Raw genomic sequence first — 24,844 nt, 5'->3', positions numbered from 1 at the left:
TGGATGTCCGATGCAGGTAGTTACTTGTTAATATAGGCTACCATTATAGAACTATTGTTGTATCTGAAGTTTAGCAAAACATCCATTTCTATTAACAATCAATATTACAAAGCGTTGATACCGCTAATATCCAAATCCTGATTAAACAACAGTAGATCTCGACAGCAGCAGATATCGGACAGTCACGATTTCAACAAGTTTTAAACATAATATTAAGTGCTGCTACCTCAAACCCGCCCTATCCCAAACATTCCGACACATCAGACGTTGCTTCGATGACCTAGGTTATGAAAGAGTTAGTTTTATGGTAAATTTTATGGCATCAAGACTCCTGTTTTCGGACTGGTTTCAGCTTTGGTTATGGTAATTGTTGTTCGCATCGAGTATTGTTTTCGCAAATGGTAGGCATAACAAGCATAGCAATGTATGATAAACATAGCCAACTTTATTTTGTGTTCATTAAAAACTTTTTATAAATGTGCATTATTTCCTTTTGTACTTATTAGTTTTGTTTGTTTATGTCGTAAGTATTATACATAACAGAATGTTCTTACGATATGTGTAAGGAACGAAGTGGACTTGAAATGCTAGCAGATCTCAAAATATGCACAAGTCCGATACGGGAAAAAGGCTCCTGGCACCACACTGTGCACATTATCCGATTTTCGAACTATGTCCGCTTAATATTTTTTTCAAAAAATAAATAAATCATAGTCATGTATGTAGAAGTAAAGCTGCACCACGGAACTATCGACAGCTCGTTTCTTTGCACCATCGTTAAGTGGTGGAGCTGGCGTTTCGTGTTCGTGGTCTTTAGAGAAAGCTCCAGTAAAGCTGGTGTCTGGAAATGCCTTGCATGTGAAAACAATTTTAATACTCTGTCTCGATTCTTTATATGAAACATGAAATGCATCCAACAATGACAACATGTCGTTTTCTCAGGTGCAAACTTCATCTCCAAAATCCAAACAACAAAACTCTACAACTAAGCAGCCTCTCACAAAACATAAGAATAAAATAAAAAAAAATCAGTCAACTTTCTAGTAGTAAACTGCCGATCAATTGTAGAGAAAAAGAATGAATATGAAATCCTTATTAACGACATCAAACCTAATATTGATAAAGTCATTAATTTTGGAATCGAATCCTGAATTTTATTAGGCATAAGTGATCATGACATTGCCAAAATTCGTTATTTATGTGAAAAACTACAGAAACAAGTCAACACTTCGGTTGTTTGCTTTTTATGTTCTATTTATTTGGCGTTAACTCTGTGCCATTAAATGGGGTGTATGTTTAAACTTTCGAATACTGTTCTTGTTTCTGTAGTTTTTCAGAAACAACGAACTGTACCTCATTTAGAAAGCAAATTGGGATTGGATAAAGCAGGAACTGGAAGTTTACGATCAGGAAATGATAAAAAGTGGTAAATACTCAGCTTTAAATGTTAAATAACTATGGGATAATTTTCATTTTAATCTTCCCCGGGTGAATCAAATACTGAAAAGACTTGCTAGAAACAGAGACAGACCTTATCGAAAACATCGTAGATCAAAGAATCTGAAGATAGAAAGAGGTTCTTCGATCTTAAACAACTACTCAGGAAATCCATCCAACTGTCCTACCAATGTTATCTTGGAGACATTCTCAATAGTGCTAATGATAAAACCTCAACGGAAACACAAAACAATTTAAGCTTCTCAAGCATTCCAAACAAAATTCAGCCTCTGTTGCTCATTTACGTAAACATAATTCTGTCCACCAAGACGATACAACAAAAGCAACTACCTTCAATGATAATTTCAGTCAGATTTTAGCCTAACGTATCCCAATAGTCTTATGCGCCTTTGTATCATGAAACTCCCAAGACATGACTTACACAGGCAAGCCCCAGAATGCAATGCGAGTCTTAACAGTCACAACCAAGGGTGTTGAGAAACTTCTCTCAAACTTAAATCCTCGTAAAGCTGCAGGCCCTGATCAGATGAAGCCTATAGCATTCTGAAAAACCTTTCGATTTCATTTCCCCCCATTCCGAAACATCTTTGTTTGAAAGTTCCTTGACTCTGAATCTCTACTCATAATTTAGAAGAATGCCAATGTGGCTCCTGTCTACAAAAAGGGAGAGTGTTCAGATCCCGCTAACAAAAGGCCCATTTCTCTTTCGTTTCTTCGATGCACTACATAATTGCTATAGCATTATACTTTTTGTTCATTTGTTTTATACATAAGTAGAAAGTTTATAAATGGCCTAAGGCAAACATGCCGATTCGCCAATACACTCTTGAAACTCTTGATTAAATATATGAAAGCAAATATATTTCGTGCTATTCTGATACCAAATGTTGACCAAATTGTTGAAAACGAATGTTAAAAGGATTTTCCTTTTCTCTTGTTCTTACAACTTCATTTTTTCAGTAAAGTTGTCATATTTAAGATACGCTAAATAAATAAAGGTGTTGTGAAACCCCGGTAAACTCTTTATGAAATTTATGACATGTCGCACGCGTGGTGCCCATTAATGAATGTGTGAATTCCAAAAAAATGTATATGAACCTCTCAGAGACGCAGCCAAAATATATTTCATTAAAACATATTTTACTTTTAATAAAAATGATACCGGCTTTATTATAAAAAGAACAGAACAGAAGTTTATTTTGATTTAGACTACACAGTCCCTCATCATAAAAACAATCACGGAAGTGTACATACACACCAAAAACAAACACATACACATACATATAATACATTCAAAAATTAAAACAAAACATTTAATAATACAAAGAAAACAATGTGGAGGGTAGTAATAAATAGTTAAAAAAAGAAAAAAAGATGACATAACAAATTCAGAAAACGATAAATCATTACTTCAATATTACATAATGTATAGCTTTTTTTCACAAGTGTCACTTTGGATGGATATGTGTTTTATCAAAAAGGGAAACATAACGAAATTATAATTAAATGGGATTTCGAACGTTTTGATTATGTAGTTTTAACGCTGCAATCTCACATCCAAGTGTGTTCATATTGACACATATTCTTATTTATGTCTCAGACTCACAATTTTTCAATAGAATATAGTTTTTAGTTTATGTATTCAGAATGTTTAGATATTATTTAAAATGTTTGCTTCAATTGTGCTATATATGGGGAATTATGAAATAAAAGGTTACAACATTATGTTCCGTATATTTGTTATGTTTTTGGTGAAAATTGTTGTATGCTTCAAGTTTAATTATATATTTATCTATTTATTCAATATATATAAAAAAAACTATTAAATTATATGATCACGGTCCCTTCTGCACTAGAGAATCCAGGGGGGCGCACCCGGTGCATCCCCCCCCCCTTTTCTTAGGGGAGACCCCCCCCCGCCAACACTTTAAACTAGATGAATTTTGGTTCTGATTGAGGGGCACAAGTCCAAAGGTTACGCCACTGAATCCAAATCTTGGACCCGCCTATGCTTTGTGTATATATTGTATATTTGTTATGTTTTATTCATCATTTTTATTTTAATATATTCTTGATTTTGTACTGTATATGTATTCTTCATTTGTTGTTACAAAATGTCATAAACTGTAACAATAAGCTGTAGTGTGCATTTAATGATTATGCAAAAGCTTTTCGCATACAGTCATCCACGATGCTCTATCATGTTTATGGATAAGGGTTTTACAGGCTGGTACTAGTTCTGAAATGACCAAGTGATAAAGTCAATTTACAGAAATGTTAAGTCTTGTATTAAGGAATTTAACAGTATGTCATTTTCAGATTATTTTGTTGTTACGCTTGGAATTAAACAAGGGGAACCTCTGTCTCCATTCTTATTTAATCACTGGATCCGGTTGATTGGTTTCACTTAATCCTACAAACATGACTGAGACGGACTTTAATCTTTTGTCAATCTTTATGTTGTCATTTGCCGCGTGATGATATAGATCTCTTTGAAACAAGCCCTGTTAGTTTACAAAGTATATCAGTGTTCTTGAAAATAGGGACTGGAAACAAACACGAATAAAACCAAAACGTCCATATTTGAAAAAAGAAACACTATTAACAACTTCAAATGGCTTATTTATAACGAAAATTTCGGGTTGTTGATATATTTTACATTTAGGAGTTAATATTACTTACACCGGTAATATGCGTAATGCTTTCAAAATATATGTGAACATGCTTTAAAGGCTTATAACCATCTACTTTATATATTTAGTAAATTACGTAGAGTTAGATGTGAAAACAAAATTGTCTATGTTTGATTCTCTTGTGGTACCAATATTGTTATATGCTTCTGAAGTATGGGGTGTTTGCGACTTTAAAGAGATAGACCTATTGCATATGAAATTATGTAAGTAGTTCAGTGTTTGGCGCAAAACCTCAGACATCTAACGTTGTTGCAGACTTGGGCAAACTTGGAAGGTTTCCCCTATCATTATTATGCAAAGAACGAGCAGTTAAGTACTAGCTGGAGGGCATGATTAACCCAGACTGGCTTATGCAACCAGTCCTTCTAAAACCTAGAGAGATGTGTGCTTATTTGTAAAAAGTAATAAAAAAACTCTCGTTAATCTGTCAAAGTTCGCCAGATATCTGATGAATCACGTGAAATTTTAACAATTATTGATTACTCTACTTCTTCTTACCTCCAGGCTTATATTCCAAATCACGCAGCGATCATTATCTCTACAAAGTCCATTATTCATAACTAGTTAAATCTAAATAATCTCATATTAAATTTGTAGCAAGTCCAAGACCACTTACACCATTCATAAATTTCTGCACGTGCTTTTTGTACCGTTAGCCAACGAAACGAGGCGAATTTTCATTCATAAAATATCCCGAGTTTAAGGGACTTGTTTTTACTACAGATCTGTTAGTATACATGCCAAATTTTAAGCTGTACAACTTTGTATTACATTGATTTCCTTAATCATGCCGATTTGTCACTGTACCCGGTGGTAAAATTGCCTCAATTGTTATTCTCCGTCATGTTGTTTACCCAATTGCCTGTATATGTTATTACATGTCTGTTGTAACGATATGTTACCGTGACAAAATAAAAAAGTGAAAGTGAAAGTGAAAGTGTAACAGACACTGTCAAAATTCAAATACCTCACGTCTACTTAAAATAAGAAAACAGTTACCTTGTTGCAAAATTTGTATACCATGCAGCTATGAGTTACAGAAAAGAGATGTTAATTATTTTAGCTGTTTTTTTTTTAAATAAAAGTTGTGTAGTGACATATATTTTGTATATGTTTGTATAACTTGATTCAGTATAATGATAAATAAATAGGATTATTTATGCTGTACCGCTTATGATCATGTGTGCGTGCCTGCGCGCGTGTGTGGCGTGCGTGTGTTTTTATTTGTTTATGCCGTGCCCTTCATCATGAATAATAATGTAATGTATGGCTTGTCTTTGCCATTAAGTGGTTATGTATTGTAAATGGCCAAATGCAAATTATGTCGATTTCCAATAAAGTTTTATTTGAAGTTGTAAAGGTTAGAAGTGTAAACAATGTTTATTTGGGTCGAATTCCACATACTACTTAAATTTGAACGCAGAAAACAGCTGATATCTGTCAAAAGAGATGGCGCAATAAAACGCCATACTAATTTGTGTAAAATATTTTGTTTTGACTGGTTTAAACTGGGTGGGCAAAAAAGTGGTACGGGCGAACAATAGGTCGCTTACCAGTATATATTTGATTTTAGTCGACAATAATTTTCCTAAGCCCCATAACAATCGGTAAACAGACGGCGAATTTCATTGGTCAAATTCAGCCAATAATATTGTGCCATACCGAGCCGATCACAGTTCAGTTACAAAGATGGCACCAGGAGTGGCAGTTACGAATGGAAGTGTTCATGTCAATGGAAAAATAAATGGGAATATTCACCATTCTAATGGACATAAAATAAACGGAACACATCGCAAGGTATTTATTTTGGATTTTTGACCCTTGATTCTATTTCCTTATAATTTATAAAGAAGAAATTAATTCATGTGTTATAGTCGCGTAAACAGACGATTTGTTTACAAATTGTCATAGATTCACGGCTATAATATGTATAAGACAACCACTTTTGAATTATAAGCATACTAAATAAGTACTAAAATATAAATTGTTTTTTTGTTTAGAGGTATACTCGTATTAATAAGTGAAGTTTTGCTAATTATTTGTTTGGACACGCTCCGTACCTGAAGTATTTGGCGGCCTTGACATTGTTCAGACATGTATACACACCTGTAACCAAAACAAATCCAACAACATTGACAATTTTTTATGTAAGAACGTATTCTATCTTGACCCAAGGCTTGAAATGGGACTTTTAGATTAACAATTAAATTGTTGAGCAATATTGCATTTGAAATGTAAGCCTTTGAAAGCCATTTCAATATACTTGCATTTTACTGGTACTTTAAAATGATTTTTAAGGTATTGTCATTTGAGTGAGTCGTAAAGTATTTTTGTTATGAAAATTGAAAAAAAAGTAAAATTAAAAAATATAATTGGTTATTCATCCAGCTACACTGACTGTAATTGTCCCAGAACAAACTGGGGAAAAGCCTATCAGTAAATTAAACAACAAAATCCATCCATCCACTCAGCCTTTTTTAAAAATCTGGCCTAGAATCATAATGTTTGTACGGTAAGATCATTTTTCTCTGACCCAATTTGCCATACAACGTATTGCTATCTGCTCCTGTATTATTTATATACATATATTTTTTATAAGATGAAAATATCACATTATTTAAAGTACAATTATGATTATTAATTTGTAAGACCTGCTGTGTCAAAATAATTTGATGTTAATTTTAATCAAATTTATGTAAACAAAATTGCTTTAAACGTTCAATAAATGGTATGGTCATATTTTAAAAATGTATTGTTTAAATTTACAATATTTTACTTACATTTTTATTCCTCGTATAAGAATCTACTTTCATGTTTCAAATTAACAACCGGTTAAAATAGTACATTAAGCATTCTCGTCAATTAGGTGTCTTCTCCTAGAAGTAGAATAGAAGAGTATTTAGTATCTGTCCGCTGATTGTTGCGTGAAAATCTCTTTAGTATTGTTTGATATCTTCATTTTCCTGATAACAACTGACTGCAGGTTCAAAGTCAAATCATCAATCATTTTCGACATGATTAAAATCTTACACAAGGGTACATTATATACCTGAATTCTGGATCATTTGCTGTTTCAATACCAATGCAGTTCAGTTCCAAAGTGATTTGTAACCAAATGCTCATTATAAGGGACTTGCTATAATTAATATCAATAATGACAATAATTTTGAAGGAAAGATTGCGAAAGTTTCTCAAAGCTAGAGACAGTGCCCAAAAGAGACAAGTGTTATGCAATGGATATTTGGAAAAGGTTTTTCTTTTTTTCTTTAAATTTTTAACGTTAACCCCATAATTCCATTTTTAAAATTATGGTATAAATATTTAGAGACGAATCTTATTGGTATATAGTTTTCAGACAAGTTTGATCTAATTGTTAATTTAAATTATTCTCTCATAAACATGCTCCAATGCCCATCTGTTCAGTAACATGTACATTGTTTTTATTATAATATTATATAAAGTTCAACACTACATGTATATACCAATGTATAGTCCATGTTTTTTTCAATTGATGACAATCAAATAGGTAAAGCAATTCTTCTTTCCAAAATGTTTATTACTTTATAAAAGGCTTTGTCATGCAAGAAACAGTCCAATTAAGTTCCAATTAATGTTACCGAATGCAGTGCTCCAGTCAGGATTTGGAAAGATTCCAAGGTTTGAGCTGTGGAGTGGCATGTTGGGGGAAGGCATTGGAGGGATTTGCGACTCCCACATGGTGTTAACCTCCCACAAGGTTATTTTTTAGGGTTCCCCCTAAGATAAATAGGGAAAAGTTATGGGCAGTAAGGGCAGATTTCCCGCAAAAACGGGCTCAATGAAGCACTGCCAAAGCAAAGCCATATTGATGTATAATAATTGTCAGATCTAGGATAAATCATTGAAACCAAAGCTTTCCGTCTTTAAACTCTGTAGCAGATAGTAAAGCTTCCACTCTATTGATCTACACACCTTGATTGAAAATCCATCCATCCATGTATTATTGATAAAGGTTTTTAGTCTGAAAACAACTTGCAATTACATTTTGGAAAGGTTTTTAGTCTGAAAACAACTTGCAATTACATTTTGGAACCTGTTTTATGCTGTATACAAATTAAATATATATATATATATATATATATATATATATATATATATATATATATATATATATATATATATATATATATATAGTATGTTACTTGACTGTTGATGGTTTATGAAGTGTAGGCTAGAATGTACAGTACATGAAATTGTTCTAGATCTTAGTGCAGGTCTTGGACTGAAATTAAAGTATTACAACTGTAAAGTATTTGCCACACTCTGACATAAACAACATATCAATATGAAGTATCATTCTCAAATCTTAAATATAGATATGGCATCCTTGACCAGCCATCCTGTTATTTCGGATTTAGTTATAACTACCTTTTTTTCCCCTCTGAGCCAAAACAACACTTATAATTCTTCACCTGTCAAAGGGCCTCGCCACATTGCATTCTCTCAAAAGTAGAAAAAAATCGCTGCTTGCATATAAGGACAAACTCTTTGCAAACATGTACTAAGAAAGCATTCAGTCAAATTCCAGACTTTGAGCAAGCTCAGAAAGCATTGTACCAGTTCAGAGCTTGAAGGCTTGTGCTAATTTTGACCATAAAGAAATGTCTTCGACATTTTATTGAAAATGAAATGGCCTATGAATGTTCAAGATTCCTGAATGCTTTTTAAACTGCATTTAACTGGATAGTTATGATAAGTTCCCTTCAAAAATCTGAGTCACTGTCTAGACATGTATTTGTACATGTAGATATTCAATATTTGGAATATAAGTTATGTATTTGTACATGTAGATATTCACTATTTGGAATGAAATGTATAAATCAGTATTTTTATTAACTTAGGTACTTAAGTATTTTTAATGATTTGGTTGAACAATTTCATGACAATATATTACTATTTCTTTAGAAGGCTCTGTAATTGATTGTTATTGTGTTGTGTAATGTCCATAATGTGGTAGGTTATAAACTTTACACATGTATGCTATGCTAAATAATATGTATGCTATGCTAAAATGGCGTTTATTCTTGCAGTCGGGCACTGGGGCAGACTGGCGAAGGTCATGGTGGGAATCATTTGAGGAAACCCCTCTGTATGCTGCAATATGGACATACCTTGGGTATGGGTTACTTGTGCTGGTTGGACACATTCGAGATTTCTTCAGAAACCTCGGACTCGAAAGTCAAAAATCATGCACTGAACCAAAACTGCCGGTACGTTGTCAACATGTATTGAATAATTTAAAAAAAATATGTAATTTTTGTGTCGCCTGAAAAGACGACATATAGGGAATACTTTTGTCGGCGGTGTCTGCGTCCCATTTTCGCTTGTCCGGGGTATATCTCCTAAACTATTAGTGGTATCAACTTGAAATTTCATATGTAGATAGATCTAATTGAGGGCAAGTGCAGTGCACAAGAACTGTTACTCTTGCTTCCATATTTATAGAGTTATTGCCCTTTGTTAATTTTCATGCTTAAAGTTTTGTCCAGGGCATTTCTTGAAGAATATAAGAGGTATCAACTTGAAACTTCATAGCTAGATAGATCTCATCGAGGGCAAGTGCAGTGCACAAGAACCGTAACTCTTGTTGCCATATTTTTAGAGTAACTGCCCTTTGTTAGTTTTGTCCGTGGCATACCTTGAAGAATATAAGAGGTATCAACTTGAAACTTCATAGCTAGATAGATCTCATTGAGGGCAAGTGCAGTGCACAAGAACCGTTACTCTTGCTGCCATATTTTTAGAGTTATTGCCCTTTGTTAATTATCTTGCTTAGGTTTTGTCCGTGGCATATCTCGTAAACTATCAAATGCCACCTACACTTGAAAGTTAAATGGCAACATCATTGTCTATAAATGAATAAAATGCCAATCTAACAGCTATAATGTCGACAGTAAATAATTCGTCAGGCGACACATCCGACTCGAGGAGTTCTAGTTTTTTGTTTTTAGCGCTGTTAAAGCTGGACTCTCACAGATTTAACGTTTTGACAACTTTTTTATTTTTCATTTTGAAACAAGCCAATTTTCGCGAAAATCCATGAAAACCAGTTATATAAGACTGCTGACAAAAAATTGGATTGCAGATTTTTATATTTTAGTTCAAAAATTGATGTTTTATGATTTTTTCTTAAACCGTAAGTAACGGTTTAAGCCATCAAACATTAATTTTCTAGGGAAATATGCAAATCTACAATCTGATTATTTGTCAGCAATCATATATCATTGGTTTACAGATATCTACGCAAAAATTTGCTCTTTCAAAGACAAAAAAAAGAGTTGTAAACACGGTAAATCTGTGAGAGTGCAGCTTTAAATACAAGAACAGGACATAATAATGAGCACCTTAATAAGCCGTTTAGTTTCCCTACTTTTTGGCAATCAAGGGATGTTGCTACATGTATTGTTTTTCTTAATGTTTTATCTTCCTTCACGGAATATTTTATGTAACAAAAAGCAAGAGATGAAAGTTAATTTAAGGCTAAGCTCAATCTTTACTACTTTTTATCAGGCATTAAATTTCAGTAAATTGAGCTTATTAATTTAAACAATGGTTGAAATATTTTTTTTAACCAATGGGATGAATATATGATCAACATAACTGTAGCTCTTATTGGTTGAATTGCCAATATATTTGTTGTCGACAGATGAGTTTAATCTGATCATTCTGTTTGATTTAAGCCTCATATTGGCTAAGGTCACAAAAACAAACACTTTTGGAAGTTTTTTACAATTATCTCGGAGGGCTTTTGTTGAAAGATAAAATTTCTTATGAAACATCTTGGTTAATGTGTAAACATCTGTCAAAGTACAGGTTCCCAATCTTATTATAATGTTTTATGTTGAAAATTGTTCATTTAATGGAAAGTAAATCACCGTTTAATTCATGCTATGGAGGGCGCAAATACCGACCACTTAAAAAGTAGTTTTTTTCTTAGATAATACACCATTCCCAAAACGTTTTGATTAATTTTGACAAAAGGATATAGAAACAGATAAGTGATTTAAGTTTGAATTGGATTAAAAACAAACTAAAAACAAAATAACATAAAAAAATTGATTGGTAATAAAAGTGCCAAAAGTCTACATAAAAAGTACATTGCTCGTGTGCTACATTTTGATCTTTAAGCATATAAGAACATTGAATGGCATTTTTTTAAGAAGGAACTAATATGAAACTTTGCAAGGCAAGCCTCTGTATTGATCAAATTTAATATTGATCACCATAAACAAATGTGTGTTCAAACAGGTGTTTTGGATTTGTTTCCTGTTTGGATTTGTACTGTCGACCAGTATCTCTATAACAGCACTGTAAGAAGTATGTGGGTATTTGCAATGATGTAATTCTGTGAAGATTGCATGATTTTTCAAAATTTGTTTTGGACTTTTAATACTTTGCATGCATCATCACAAAACAACAGCACAAGAGGTTGCATGCAGATGACAATGGCCCTCCATTAGTCAAAGGGCTCTAGTTAATATCTATTTTGGTCTAATAACTTATCATTAAACAATAAAAATGGTTTGATATAGTCTTTGAGATTGGTATTTAGCTAGGGGAGAAGACTGTATCCGCTTTTTAATTTAAATTCAACATCTTTTTAAGCATTTTTATGCACCTATTGCATTAACCTCTTTTAGCTTTATAAACGAACAAGAAAACTGAATTTAAACAGCAAACCATACCTACCAGGGATACATGAAGTCATTAAGAGTAGGGGCAAAAATATGTTCTTTTTAAAAGGGAATGCCTTGTAAGTAAACACTGATTTTAGCCATTATATACTACATGTACATGTACATTTATTTTGAGGTCTTTATCATATGGAATTTAAATTTTTGCCTAGATGTGTTAGCCTTGAAGTTGAGTATTTGATTTCCATAAAGACCACCAAATAAACAATAACTTGTACCATGTAAACAATAGGGTAACCCGGTTACCAAAAAAAATTCTCATTTTTTTTTTTTCCATATGATATGATTGATGATTAAACCATGGCATACATGTTTCAGTTGTTCAAAGTTTCATGTGATTGATGATTAAACCATGGCATACATGTTTCAGTTGTTCAAAGTTTTATGAATTAATGAATTACTGTCCTTCCCTGTATCACTGTACTGTTCCGCTGAACTAATGATATTGAATGATCTGATTTTCAAGGTCATGTGGATTATTGAATCAAGACTTTTCCACCCATGTCTAGTTTAGACAGCTAACTATATTGACATACATTCTTCATAATGGTTGCTGTTTTCATGTGCTTTCTTGTTGCTAACCTTTGTTTTTTCAGATTGTTTTTGTCAGAAGTTCTTCAGTGACAATCATAACTTATTCAAAATAATGTTTGCATTTGCTTTAATGTAGTAGCGTATGATTGTCAGTTTTGAGGAATTGATTAACTCTACATTAAAGTTAAGTTCATATATTATGAACAATGCAAATTGATTACAGCTAGCTAATTATTCAGATTTATGACGCAATCATTTAATGATATGTTGAATAAAAAAAGTGAGTTGAATATTCAGGGTGGTATATCATCAGCTGTAAAATGTTTTCAGCTTTTGACACATACAGTTTTATCCTAGTTTGATTTTATCACAAAATTCAGTGTCACTCTGGTTACTTTACCTCCACTTTTCAAAGGGAACAGATCATTTGCACATAACAAGATAAATTAATTCATCTAAACAAAACTCAACACTCTATCTATGATATGCTTTTTGTTTATTTTGCCTAACTTACAACAGTGAAATCGGCATTTTAAGTGAGGCACAATTTTCTCAGGGGTTAAATCAGAGTCTTTCATCAATCACCTTGTTGGAGACATAAGTTTATATGAACACTTAAAATTTATCATCAAGAGAACAGCTTTTAACTTAAATTACAGTAATATATACCAATATCTAATGTTCTTAATGTTTTAATGTACGATATGGTGAGAAACAATAAATATTTTTTTGAATAACCGAAAAAAACGTCAGTGAATGCAATAGTTAAGTGTTTTACATGAAATACATCAATTTCAACTGCTTTACAAAATTAACACATTAACATTTTACAAACAAACCATTGAAAGCTATAAAATTGACTTTCTTATCATGTTGCATAGAGAATGGTTGAAAATTACAATCAATATAATGCCATACTGTATATAAATACCCTGTTAGTTTTTTGAAGATGAAAATTGATGTTCATTATTAATTCTTTGTTTGTTTCATCAGACTTTGTTCTGTTCCATTGGGACATTGATTTAGAGGCAGGTTTTTGTGAAACAGTCATTGAATAATGACACATTGGGCCAATTCATTTATGAGGTTGTCCGGTTAGCGCACTTGCTTCTCACTTAGGAGATCTTGGTTCGATTCCCTGGGTGGACGCATGTGAGTTTGGTTTGTGGTCACCCAGCCGTGCAAGTGGGTTTCCTACGGGTAATTTGGCCCCCCCCCCCCAACACAAGACCACAATCTCGCGTAACATAGTGCCAACGAGAGTGATTAATATAGCGTCGTAATAACTTGTTTCACAATCGTTGTTAATGAAATGTCTCCACCAATGGAATAGTCAGCCATATTCACAATTAATCATCTGGATGAGCTCTGATAACCAAACATCCATTAAGCGGATATAGCAGTTTTTTTTACTAATGAAAATTTGGCAGTTGTTACATTACTGCCAAATTTTCATTAGTAAAAAAACATGCTAAATTTCTACTTAGTAACAAAACAACTGCCATATTTCCATTTAATAACAAAGCTCGCGCATGCACTCTGGCTTGAATAGAGGCATGATTTTCACTTTTGATTGTGGTGTGTTTATATAGAACTTCGTATAATATATGTAAAACTTTGCAAAGATTCTGTTTTTATGATCCAAATACCAGAAAAATGTATATTTATTTCAAGTACATGTACCATTATGGTTTACTTATTTTCTGCGATGTTTGTTTTCATACTTTTAAATATAATAATAGTATTCAAGTGTATTCATGAATGTTAAGGTTTTGGGTATCATGTGACAATGCCAGTGCATGTTCACCTGTATTTCAGGTATTATTTACAAGGTAACAAAAGGAATGGCTGTTCTGCTTTCAGACTAACAATTGTCAAACTGGGATCTTGAAAGGTCATTATTATAATGTCCCAAAAGCCTTAAAGCTACCTGGGCCTCTGTTAATTTTAAAAGACAACTACGAAAGGATGCAAATCTATCATAGGGAATTTGTATTTTGTTTTAGTGCAATTTACCATTTTTTATATTTAATAAAACTGATAATATAAATATGGTGCTGAACATATTTTGCAATTTTCAAATGAGATGGAGATCTTGTTCAAATTTGGTACATCTTGCAAAATTTATGCATGGAGTATAAAACGTTGATCTAGAATTATTTAAATGTTCAATAACTTTGCGAAATATGAAACCTTTTAAGAATGTATTTATCTGACCCTGAAAATAAGTCAAGCTTTACAAAGTTTAATTTTTGTGTGTAAAAATAAGTTGAATGGGTATAACCATAAAGAGTTTAGTAGTTTATATACTAAGTTAAATAAGTCATCTCGTGGTTGTGAATTGAGTGTTTGTAAATTAGTTTTTCAAAATAAAATATGCATATTATGCGAAGCATTTGTTGGCCACATGCCAATGATTTCATGTCAACAACATATTTTTCAAATCATGCAAGCTTGAGTCAATTAGACTAAAGTATATACTAAGTAATAGATAAGTTATTACCTTTAATATGTTTGATCTTCTAGACCATTAAGTTGCTGCCTGTCAGTGACTTAATAGCTTAGAAGACCAAAAATGAATAATAACTATCTTACCCCAGATAGTATTGAGCGTGAAAGTGTCTTTACGACATTAGCAAATGGGCATGTAAAAACTTTGATGACTATTAATTGAACTTTATAAGTGTTTATTCGTGTTGGTAGATGAAAAAAGCTTTCTAAACAATTATATATCAGAATTCATTGGCAGAGATACACTAAAGCATTTTATTGAAGTTATTAATTCAGCTTCATTAGGGGGACAACTGTCAGATGACAAGTCCATTTCTTTCATAAAAAAAGCAGTACTAAGGCTCAGTCCTTGAAAATTACAACCAAGAGAATGTTATGTGCTGGGGCAGACACCTATTCCACTAGGCCATCAGTCACCCTTCTTGAAGCAGTTGTGCAACTACATGTTTGTCAGATAATAGTTATTAGGATTTTGGTCTTACTTTGCTATCATGTTGTTTTCCAGGGTTTCGTACCTCTGTACCAAAGCTGGGAGAGTTTTTACACACGGAACTTGTACCGCCGTGTACGAGACTGTTGGAATCGGCCAATCTGCAGTGTGGCTGGGGCCCACATGGATATCATGGAGAGAAAGACGCATGATCATGGCTGGAACTTTGAGTAAGTATCATACATACTAGTAAGTAGATATAGTTATCAATTTAGATTAGTTCTGAAGGCAGCTGTAGGTCACTGGAACACTAACTTGTAACCATTGCCTTAAATGGTATTAACCACTGCCAGGTGTTTTTTTCCTGCCGAAAGGAGTGCCAAAGTTAGGCCCAGAGTCCCAATACTAAAACATAGACGCTTTTCCAGGAAGTAAAAATAAAATTCCCAAATTCTGTTTGGAAATCATATTTCCTTTATCATGATTCTTATCTTTCCAAAGTTTAACCCCATGTACATGTATTTAGAAGTTTTCTTAAGAAATAAGTTTATCCAATTCAATTCGCTTTCTGAGAATATTCTAAAGCATTCTTATTCATTTTTACACATTTTTCCCAGTCAAACCAGTCAGTAAAGCGCCGGCTCAATTCCCTAAGAAAATGAGGGAAAATCCACTGTAACAAGTTATACCTATAAGTGCATTTTTCTTTGGTCAGATATGACATGTTTGGTTAAATACCCTACTTTGTAACAGTCTATTATGAACTAGTTTTTGAACTATGATAGGATAAATCTATTATACATTCTCCAATAAACATTCACCATGGCATGAAAGCCAAATGTAGTTAGGATTTATCTTAAAAATTGATTTAACAGTTTAACTGGTTCACTCTATGTGTCCTGTCCTTTTGAGCAAAGTAAATACTTAAACTAAACCGTTTAATCCTATTATAAAACAATGACATAATAATTCTATGTTGAAAAGTGCAATCTAAAAATTTGGTCAATATTTAGGACATATATTTAATAAAACATCCATAATATTATGTATAATCACCATGTTTGCATTGATTTTTAACGAGAGTGGTTTAGATTCCCATGCACTTCTCAATCAAGAGGTCATGGGTCCCAGCCCCACTTGGGGCATGTTCTCTTGACCTCTCAAAAAGACCAGCAGTATTTAATTGTTAGTGCCCTGGGGTAATGGCTAAAGCCTGATTCCTATCCGCTTTAAGCAGTATTCTCATTGAAGCTTAAATAAAATAGTATTATCTTAAAGTGGTTAAAATAAGCACAAGCCTGCAAGCCCAAAAATAGTGGTAGGACAAAGCATAAATGTGGAGTATAAACGAGTTAATAATTCACATAGCTATTTACTTGGAAAACAAATTGATGTAAATTGGAAAAATCCATTATATCCTTGGCAGTACTTTTCCATGTAATTGCTAATATTCTTAAGGGCAATTTTTGCCTGAACTTTAACATTACAGATATTACTTCTTGATAGCTTGTAACTTAAGAACCATGACATTTCTGTTGAGCAAACATTTATGTAAGCTGAAACTTTGTATGAAAACTGGGTGATTATTGTAAAACATGACTTTATCATAAGAGAAGATTTTGTCATGATTAAATTTGTTTAGAAAACTTTGACAAATTATTCATTTATTCTTACTTTTTTATATAGTATTTCTAGATGGTAGATGAATTATACAATTATACCATTTTAATGCTTCTGTTAGTTTAGGCTTGCAAACCCTATCACAAATTTGTTGCCTTGCACTTTTTTTGTGTAACCTGGCTTGAAAAAAAATCTCGTTGTAAAAAGCCTTGTCAATATAAGTTTGATGAGTGTCAATTAAATGTCCATCGAATCAAATAATAGTTGAATGCATGAGTATATATTTTCCCCAGGATGTCGGACAAGTACCAGCGTGTGATGAACTTTGGTTCATACAACTATCTTGGGTTTGCCGAGAACAAGGGGCCGTGTAAAGATGCCGTCGAGAAAACCACAGACCGTTACGGCATCACTGCAGGTGGCAGTCGACAGGAACTAGGTAAGAAGGTTAAAGACAACTAAATAAAATTAATGCCCTGTTAGTAGTAGTTTTATGAATTATGTATTAATAAGGTTTTGTACCTGTCCAGTAGTCGAAATTAGCGCAAGCACAAGCTTTTGAAGCGTGCATACACTAGCTCACGTTTTGTTAGGATGTAACAGTTTGAACCAAAAAGTCAAATTTCAAAGACTACTTGTGATAACCCTTAGCTATGAGATGGCTAAAGTTTAATTGTTATCTGCATTATTTATTTGCTATACGCATTTCTTCCTGGAGGTAATGACATCTAATTAAGGATGTATTTGTTTTCTCCACGCCAAACTTTGCAGCCTGTTTGTTTCGAAATATCCATTATACATAAAGAAATTACGTTTGAGTCATAATATTGGAAACTTGTTGTAGATGTTCTAGATCTTGCCTTAGGTGTTTTTTTTGTTACCAGTAGATTTCTAGCATTTTGCTTAGTGATATAACAATGTGTCGACTTAATTACATTTAGTGGTAACAGTGGGGAAATCAAAAATATTACCATGACAACAACATTGCTGCATGTTTTATAAAATTTGGTTAAAAACTTCTTTATTAAACAAACAGGAACTTCATGTCTGAAAATGACATTTGCATGTAAGTTTTAATCCTGTCGAATCTGCCTGCATTTTGCAGAATTTCTATGATATTATTTGCAATAAGTAGTAGTTGTAAAGGTGTAGCATCTCACCCAAGAGGTTGAGAGCGGGGGAGAGTGGTCTAGTGGTTTAGGTGCAAGCATCTCATCCAAGAGGTTGAGAGCGGGGGAGAGTGGTCTAGTGGTTTAGGTGCAAGCATCTCATCCAAGAGGTTGAGAGCGGGGGAGAGTGGTCTTGTGGTTTAGGTTCAAGCATCTCATCCAAGAGGTTGAGAGCGGGGGAGAGTGGTCTAGTGGTTTACGTGCAAGCATCTCATCCAAGAGGTTGAGAGCGGGGGAGAGTGGTCTAGTGGTTTAGGTGCAAGCATCTCATCCAAGAGGTTGAGCGGGGGAGAGTGGTCTTGTGGTTTAGGTGCAAGCATCTCATCCAAGAGGTTGAGAGAGGGGGAGATTGGTCTAGTGGTTTACGTGCTAGCATCTCATCCAAGAGGTTGAGCGGGGGAGAGTGGTCTAGTGGTTTAGGTGCAAGCATTTCATCCAAGAAGTTGTGAGAGGGGTAGAGTGGTCTAGTGGTTTACGTGCAAGCATCTCATTCAAGAGGTAGAGGGGGTGAGAGTGGTCTAGTGGTTTACGTTCAAGCATCTCATCCAAGAGGTTGTGAGAGGGGGAGAGTGGTCTTGTGGTTAAGGTGCAAGCATCTCACCCAAGAGGTTGAGAGGGGGTGAGAATGGTCTGGAGGTTTAAGTGCAAGCATCTCACCCAAGAGGTGGGAGGGTGAGAGTGGTCTTGTGGTATGGGTGCAAGCATCTCATCCAAGAAGTTGAGAGGGTGGGAGAGTGGTCTAGTGGTTTAGGTGCAATCATATCACCCAAGAGGTTGAGAGGGGGTGAGAGTGGTCTTGTGGGTTAGGTGCATGCATCTCATACAAGAGGTTGAGAGGGGGAAAGTGGTCTAGTGGTTTAGGTGCAATCATATCACCCAAGAAGTTGAGAGGGGGTGAGAGCGGTCTTGTGGTATAGGTGCAAGCATCTCATCCAAGAGGTTGTGAGAGGGGGAGAGTGGTCTAGTGGTTTAGGTGCAAGCATCTCATCCAAGAAGTTGAGAGGGGGTGAGAGTGGTCTTGTGGTACAGGTGCAAGCATCTCACCCAAGAAGTTGTGAGAGGTGTAGAGTGGTCTAGTGGTATAGGTAGAAGCAATAGTTGCAAACCTCTCAGCCAAGAGATTGTGAGAGGGGGAGAGTGGTCTTGCAGTGTAAGTGCAAGCCTCTCAGCCAAGAGGCTGTGAGAGGGGGAGAGTGGTCTAGCAGTGTAAGTGCAAGCCTCTCAGCCAAGAGGTTGTGGGAGGGGGAGAGTGTTCTAGCAGTGTAAGTGCAAGCCTCTTTCCCAAGTAGCCATGGGTTCAAGACTACATTTTCTAGGCCTAAAAAAGCCTTGGTACTGGTTTCTACCAGAGCTTGATTTACAGCAGCTTCAATAGCAGATGTTTGCATTTGCAAAGGAGGTATATTTAATTGCTTTAAAAAAAACATCATTTAAAATAGACTTTGTCACATCTTTGCAATGAATTTACTCTTTGATTTGTTGAATGAAATTTTATGAAAGATTATATTGCTTGCTTATCAGAATCAGGGCTATTGATAGAGTTGTATTGAGGAAGTCAAGCAATGAAAGTTCTGTTGAAAAGAATGCTTTAGGTCAGAGACCACTAATTAAGGATACCATAGCCTTCCTCACTTGCAACCATGATAGACTTTCAAAACCACACATAACCATAAAATTTAGCCTGTTACACTTTGAAAAAAATGGTATCTAGAAACATATCTGATGTAAAAAATGTGCTGTAAAAACAATAATTTTCATTAAAAATCCTACACTCATCATAATACCAAAATGAATGCCTTTACATACCTGCTGTTGTTCCCCAACTTAATAGAGATTTCCAAGTGTAAAACAGTTTAAAGATGTTCCCAGTTTCCTCAATAGTTCAGTGATATTTTTACTACAAGCATTCCTGTGATATCTGTCTTTACCATTTCTAACTACCTTTTGCAGCTAGACATAGTGTGTTTTATTGTTATGATATATTTCAGCACATTATTTCAAGTAATAACATCTAATTTGGAGTACTTTGGCCTTAAAAGGGTTTCTTTTAATACTAATCTTATCTATTTACTTATAAGTTTATTTATATGAAAGTATGGGTCAGTAGGTGAACTTGTGTAAAAAAATCATACCTGCTTACTTGTTATCTAATTGTGCACAAGACCCCAGATGTTTAAATCCCAATGAAGTTAGACCCCTCATTTGAAGCACAAATTGAGTTAAACCCTTCATATCCATTTAGTCATACAAATGTACAAGGTTAAGTTAACCACAGAAAACTCTCTTTTTTCAGGTTATTTAGACATTCATCGGGAGCTGGACACCTTAGTGGCACAGTACCTCGGCACTGAGGCAGCCATTACTGTCCCAATGGGCTTTGCTACAAACTCCATGAATATGCCCTGTCTTGTCTCCAAGGTAACCAATAATGCGTATAGTTTGTGTCCTTACAGACCTCTCTACAAACTCCAAGATTATGCCCTTTCTTGTCTCCATGGTAACCAATAATGCATATAGTTTGTGTCCCTACAGACTTCTCTACAAACTCCATGATTATGCCCTGTCTTGTCTGCATGGTAACCAATAATGCATATAGTTTGTGTACCTACAGACTTCTCTACAAACTCCATGATTATGCCCTGTCTTGTCTGCATGGTAACCAATAATGCATATAGTTTGTGTACCTACAGACTTCTCTACAAACTCCATGATTATGCCCTGTCTTGTCTGCATGGTAACCAATAATGCATATAGTTTGTGTACCTACAGACTTCTCTACAAACTCCATGATTATGCCCTGTCTTGTCTGCATGGTAACCAAACATGCATATACAAGCTTACATAATATGCCCTGTGTCAGAAGAAAATGTGACTAAGGGTTAATGTGTAAAACTTGGTGAGTTTAAACTGGTAGGTTTATCATGGTCAGTGCAGGTTGGTCATGCTATGAACTGATTTCCAGACTATAAAACTAAACTTCAACCCCAAATGATCTTGAAATTATAGATCAATCCAATTGAAAAGTTCATTTTGATTAATTGTTGATAACATAACGCTCACCCAGATTACATGTAGGACAAAACAATATGCAGTTCTCTAATATATTATTGTCCTGAAGTAATAATTGCCATACCTATTCAAAGGGGTGGGTGTTGTAGGGGGAGCTCTACTTAAGAGCTTTGATAAATTCTCTTCTCATAAAAACTTCAATAACAAAAATCCTTATGACTCTCCATAAAATGTACAGAATAACATTCCTTGTTCTTTAATTCACTTATATATGTGGGTCATTTTGTGAAGGTGAAGTCATAGTATTTCACCTTTCTATCGCCTACTACACAATCATCTGTTTCAATTGATGTCATTATTTGTTGATAATCAGCCATGATTCATTACTTATCAGATTTGTTAACATTTTATCAGCCTAAATAATGATGCAGTTCAAACAAGAGTTTATATTTTTCAGAAAATATAGTTCAAAATCTAGCACAAAATTGTTCACTCATGACAAGTGTGGTTGTGTTTCAGCCAAACATGATGTTCTTGATGTCAGTTTACATTTAATCATGTTAGATAATAAACATGTACTTCAATTGTGTTATACAAACAAAACCTATCAAGTAGACCTAGTTTCTTAATTCCATTGGTTATTTTTGCGGTCAGTTTTAAAGGGGTGTTGCAAATAAAAGTTTTTACAAAAAAAAAAATGAATTTTTACATCATTTGACTTTAATGATGAAAAATCTAGAAACAAAATTTTGTAAAGATAAAAACATGTGAGTGATTCTGAATTTCAGGGATGCTTGCTATTCAGTGATGAGTTGAACCATGCTTCTCTGGTGCTGGGCAGCAGACTTACAGGAGCTACCATTAAAACTTACAAACATAATGGTAAGTTCAAATGTTTTCCATTAAAACTTTCGAACATCATGGTTAGTTCAAGTTATTTCCGATAGGGAAAGTTCAACTGATCTCACTTGATCTCAGTTCAAACTTACAAACATAATGATAACGTCAAGTGATTTCCATTTAAACTTAGAAACATAATGGTATGTTCAAGTGATACCCATGTAAACTTACAAACATAACGGTATGTTCAAGTGATTTCCATGTAAACTTACAAACATAACGGTAAGTTAAAGTGATTTCTATTTGACTTTTTAAAGAGAATGATGAATTAAATGATTTACATTAAAATAACATTATTTAAATTTATAAATGAAATGTAAGATTAGAATGTACTAATATACTAATTAAGTTTTGCCTTATTGTGAAGACAGTTATGAGTTGATATGAATTACTCTCAAAGCTGTTTCCTGGGTTGACAAAATATGCACCCTCTTATGGGGGTGGGGCTTGTCTGTCCATGCGTCCGTCCGTGATTCTGTTTGTATGAGTATTATGAGAACTTGTATTAAACATAACTCCAAAAATATTTTTAAAACGTTAAAATGTTGTTGAGATGATGAAGCTGTGCATCTCGTAAGGGGAGAGTTAGTGCCCTTCAATTAACAAAAATTGGCATTTTCTGACTTGTTTAAGATGTAAAGAAAATATGCACTTGATTTGATTGGACCTATGACCTTTTGGATGAGACAAATCTTACACCAATAGACGGATAGACCAGTCTCCCACTGTTAAAGGAATTCTAAAACTGACTCTAATCAGAATGTAATAACGCAGGTATTTGTTAAGCTTTAAAGTTAACAGAAAGTGTTTTGATTTTATTGGTAAAAGAGCTACAGAGCTTATGCATTTTATTAAATGATATTATCCCCTTCAAGATCCATTGGGACATATTAATTCCTTTGATTTATATTAATTTTATGAACAACAATCAATTATATATTAACTATTTATGAAGTTATATATTAACTATTTATGAATTTTAGGTAAAGTGTCCCCATGGGTATTTTACAGCTGCAATCTCAATTATGTGACTATCCTCATAAATCCATTATCTGCAGTTTGCTTTTTTGTGCTTGACATACATTTTAACCTGTGTTTTGTTTACATTAGGGATAGATCTATTAGGTAGGAATATTACAGATTTTGTGACGCTTATGGAATGTCAGATCAAGTTCAATTTGAAGAACACTCCCACTGTTGAAAAGCTTTAAAAGCTTTTTATCACTGTTTGCTCAATTCACCTATAAATCACTGATAAGCCAGTTGTCTTGAATATAAATCCTTACAAAAATGCGTAGGACATGAGGGAATGTCCATGAAAAACTTGTGAACACATAAAATATCAAATCACAGATACTGGCTATGAATTATCTTCCTTCATGATGCCAAAAAATGGAACTCATTTAGTAAGAACAAGTACTTGAGAAATCAATTTCCGTGTTTTTCCAGTTTGTCTGTGGTTGACGTGCCTTTACTGGTGGTCTCGTGCCTTTACTGGAGGTCTTGCTAGGCTCAATCTAAATCAAGGGCATCAATTATTCTGTTTGGTTATGTTTATTACCTTTCAGGTGGAAGATTTTTAGCTAACTTTTAAACCTCAGTTTTGAGAGTTTAAGGCGAATGACTTAGATTGTGGACCAATCAAATATTGTATATAATGAAAAAAATAATAAAATAAACCTTTTTGATATGTTTATAGTTTATTTGGTGAGCCTACATGAGGCACTTATAAGATGAAGTTTAAAAAAAAATAATTCTGGAAACTGACTTTTTAGTTCTAATTGATTTCCTGAAAGGAAATAACTGTCTGTGAAAACACATAATATGTTATATTTACGTGCAAACTATTGAATTATTTTTAAAACGTCATCCGCTTTCAGTTATTTATTGTCAGAAGAGACTTTTTACCCCATAAAAATAAACCATAAAGAACATAAATTAGCTGTTGTTGATCCTTAAAATATCATTTTAGACAAAACAACATAACTTCAATGCCTTTTGCATTCCTATAAGTCAGATTAATGCCATTATTTTGATATCTACTTACAAGTATTATGCTTTAACCATAAAAGGTACTGAATATTAAAATTGAAACTTGACTCATACCTTGCCAGCGTAATTACGCACATGTTTAGCAAAAAATATAACTATGCCATTAATATAAACAAGAAAAAACAAGAAATAACTAAACCCTTTTCCACATCAGCTGGATTTAAAACATGTTTGATATTCAAATGACACAATATGCTCATGTTAAGGTCATACTGCTTTCTCAAACACTTTTCATGACCTTGTTCAAAATTGATTGCTGTTGATCTTTTTTAATATAAAAACATATTTTTTATTTCCTATATCAATAATGATTGGACGCCCAGTGATGATGTGCATTTCTATGTATTTTTTTGTTATTTTTAGAATTTGATTAATTGAGAAGTGGAAAATTGACATGTTAGTTTAATTTTGAAGAGATAAAGCTGCAAAGAGATGTTCAGGAGTGTCTCATTTAGTCTACCATTGTTATTAAAGTTGTTTATTGAGATTGAATGAGATTTTGTGATAAATTGTCTTGATGTTGATGAATATTTAATTTGTTTACTGAGGAAATTTTAATGTGAATTTTTTTTCTGAAGAAATTGAATGAGTACCGTAATCTTTTTGAGAAGTAGCAAAAGAATTTGATATTACGAGTAGTAATTCATAATTTGCAATGATTTTCTGTTATTGCTTGAATTGTTAAAATGGAAAAATCATGTTATCATTGAGATGAACATACCAACATGATTAAAT

At 33.6% G+C, this 24,844-nt stretch overlaps 1 protein-coding gene across 3 annotated transcripts in view; it reads left to right on the top strand.

Annotated features, from left to right (window-relative positions):
- The first annotated feature begins 5,787 nt into the window (after window positions 1-5,787).
- The window catches only part of LOC128208978 (serine palmitoyltransferase 2-like), a 36,719-nt gene continuing 17,662 nt past the window's right edge, over window positions 5,788-24,844 (top strand). For all 3 annotated transcript variants that reach the window (XR_008256926.1, XM_052912755.1, XM_052912757.1), the window contains exons 1-6: window positions 5,788-5,948; window positions 9,221-9,400; window positions 15,435-15,589; window positions 17,273-17,418; window positions 20,442-20,566; window positions 21,946-22,039. Coding sequence is in view for 2 of the 3 variants with exons in the window: in XM_052912755.1 (XP_052768715.1) it covers window positions 5,841-5,948; window positions 9,221-9,400; window positions 15,435-15,589; window positions 17,273-17,418; window positions 20,442-20,566; window positions 21,946-22,039 (808 nt within the window). In the remaining variant the exon portion in view is untranslated. The remainder of the gene's footprint in view (window positions 5,949-9,220; window positions 9,401-15,434; window positions 15,590-17,272; window positions 17,419-20,441; window positions 20,567-21,945; window positions 22,040-24,844) is intronic.

This window comes from Mya arenaria, chromosome 11, assembly GCF_026914265.1.
Source record: "Mya arenaria isolate MELC-2E11 chromosome 11, ASM2691426v1".
NCBI classification, from domain to species: domain Eukaryota; kingdom Metazoa; phylum Mollusca; class Bivalvia; order Myida; family Myidae; genus Mya; species Mya arenaria.
This window is presented reverse-complemented; position numbering and strand designations above follow the sequence as displayed.